This window comes from Atta colombica, unplaced genomic scaffold (assembly GCF_001594045.1).
Source record: "Atta colombica isolate Treedump-2 unplaced genomic scaffold, Acol1.0 scaffold163, whole genome shotgun sequence".
Classification (NCBI taxonomy): Eukaryota; Metazoa; Arthropoda; class Insecta; order Hymenoptera; family Formicidae; genus Atta; species Atta colombica.
The window spans coordinates 2,371,491-2,372,856 of record NW_017259254.1 but is presented as its reverse complement, the minus strand read 5'-3'; the positions used below and the strand labels follow the sequence as shown (position 1 = coordinate 2,372,856).

Genomic DNA, 1,366 nt, shown 5'->3' with positions numbered 1-1,366 from the left:
TATATTAAATATAATTTTGCATTAATAAATAATAATTTAATAATTTCTTATTACAAAAATATGGAATTAATAATATTATTAATTGAATTGGAAAAAATATTTTTGTTACATGTATATTTATTTTATAAGCAGTATTAATGAATAAAAGTAATTAATATAACATAAGTAATATAAATAATTAACACTTGCGGTCAATATTATAATCAACTTAATTTAAAATTTGTTGCGTAATTTTAAAGTAATTTTAATAATTTTATAAATTAAAGATTATTTTAGTTATATTTTTTGAACTTTTACAGAAGAATAAAAGAAGAGAGATAATGACTAATTTAAAAAATAAACTTGTAATATTTTTATTACGATACAAGTTTCATATAATTATAATTTAGACTGATTATATTTTGTTTTGTTTTAATAAAATGTTTTGTTTTAATAAACAAATGTTTTGATAGATAAATTAAATAAATATATCCATCACAGAAGAATGTGTGATTTCGATTACAGATTTCTCGACAAACCCGGAGAGTGAGCAGTTATTATCCGTTGAGGCATATAACAATTCATCAGATACATGTGTGAGAGTTCAACCAGATGAGCGGTTGTCCATGAACGAGTTATGTATTCAAGATGTTTCGTCATCAAGACCATCGCTTCAGGACAAATCCGCGGCATTAAATCTTAACAGACATATAGGCGAAAGTTCGAGCGGTTCGACAACCGTGGTAACATCATCCTTGATTACCGCAAGTGGAAATGAAAGTAATGATGATCCGCCGCCTTATGCCGCAATCACGCCACCAAATCATATCGGTTGGCCGTACGGACTTTTTTCATTCAACGATTCGTATTTTACGGACGGAACGACTCATAGGATGGAAATACCGTTAATGCCTTTCCAAACTCATCTGACACCGGTCACGGGTTTCCATCCCGAAGGAATTAATAATCGATACGAATCGTATCCGATGTCCTTAACGACGCCTTACCAATTTCTCAAGTTTGGTTGCCATAGGAATTCTTTATGGAGGGAAACGATGGATGCCACAGACGACGAAATAACGGAGAAAATCTACGATAAAAAAACACGAAGTGAGCATCGGTGAAATTTATCATCTTTGTTCCGGACATTTTCTTAATTTTAAAATTAAGAATTTAAAATTACAGGAATATTTTAAAATTAAATATTTTAAAACAGGATTTCCTTGAGAAACATTATTAATAAACATTATTTATAAAAATTATTATTGCGATTTATAAAAATTATTATTGAGCAACTGATTAATCGTTAATTAATTATTTCATCTAAATAATTACGATACGAGTAAATTGGCATACGAGTATCAGTGACACTCATTCGAGTAATCAT

At 28.8% G+C, this 1,366-nt stretch overlaps 1 protein-coding gene across 1 annotated transcript in view; it reads left to right on the top strand.

Annotated features, from left to right (window-relative positions):
* The window catches only part of LOC108685979, a 4,883-nt gene that overhangs the window by 3,042 nt on the left and 475 nt on the right, over positions 1-1,366 (top strand). Inside the window, exon 2 of the mRNA XM_018190996.1 lies at positions 505-1,089. Coding sequence (XP_018046485.1) covers positions 505-1,089 — 585 coding nt within the window. The remainder of the gene's footprint in view (positions 1-504; positions 1,090-1,366) is intronic.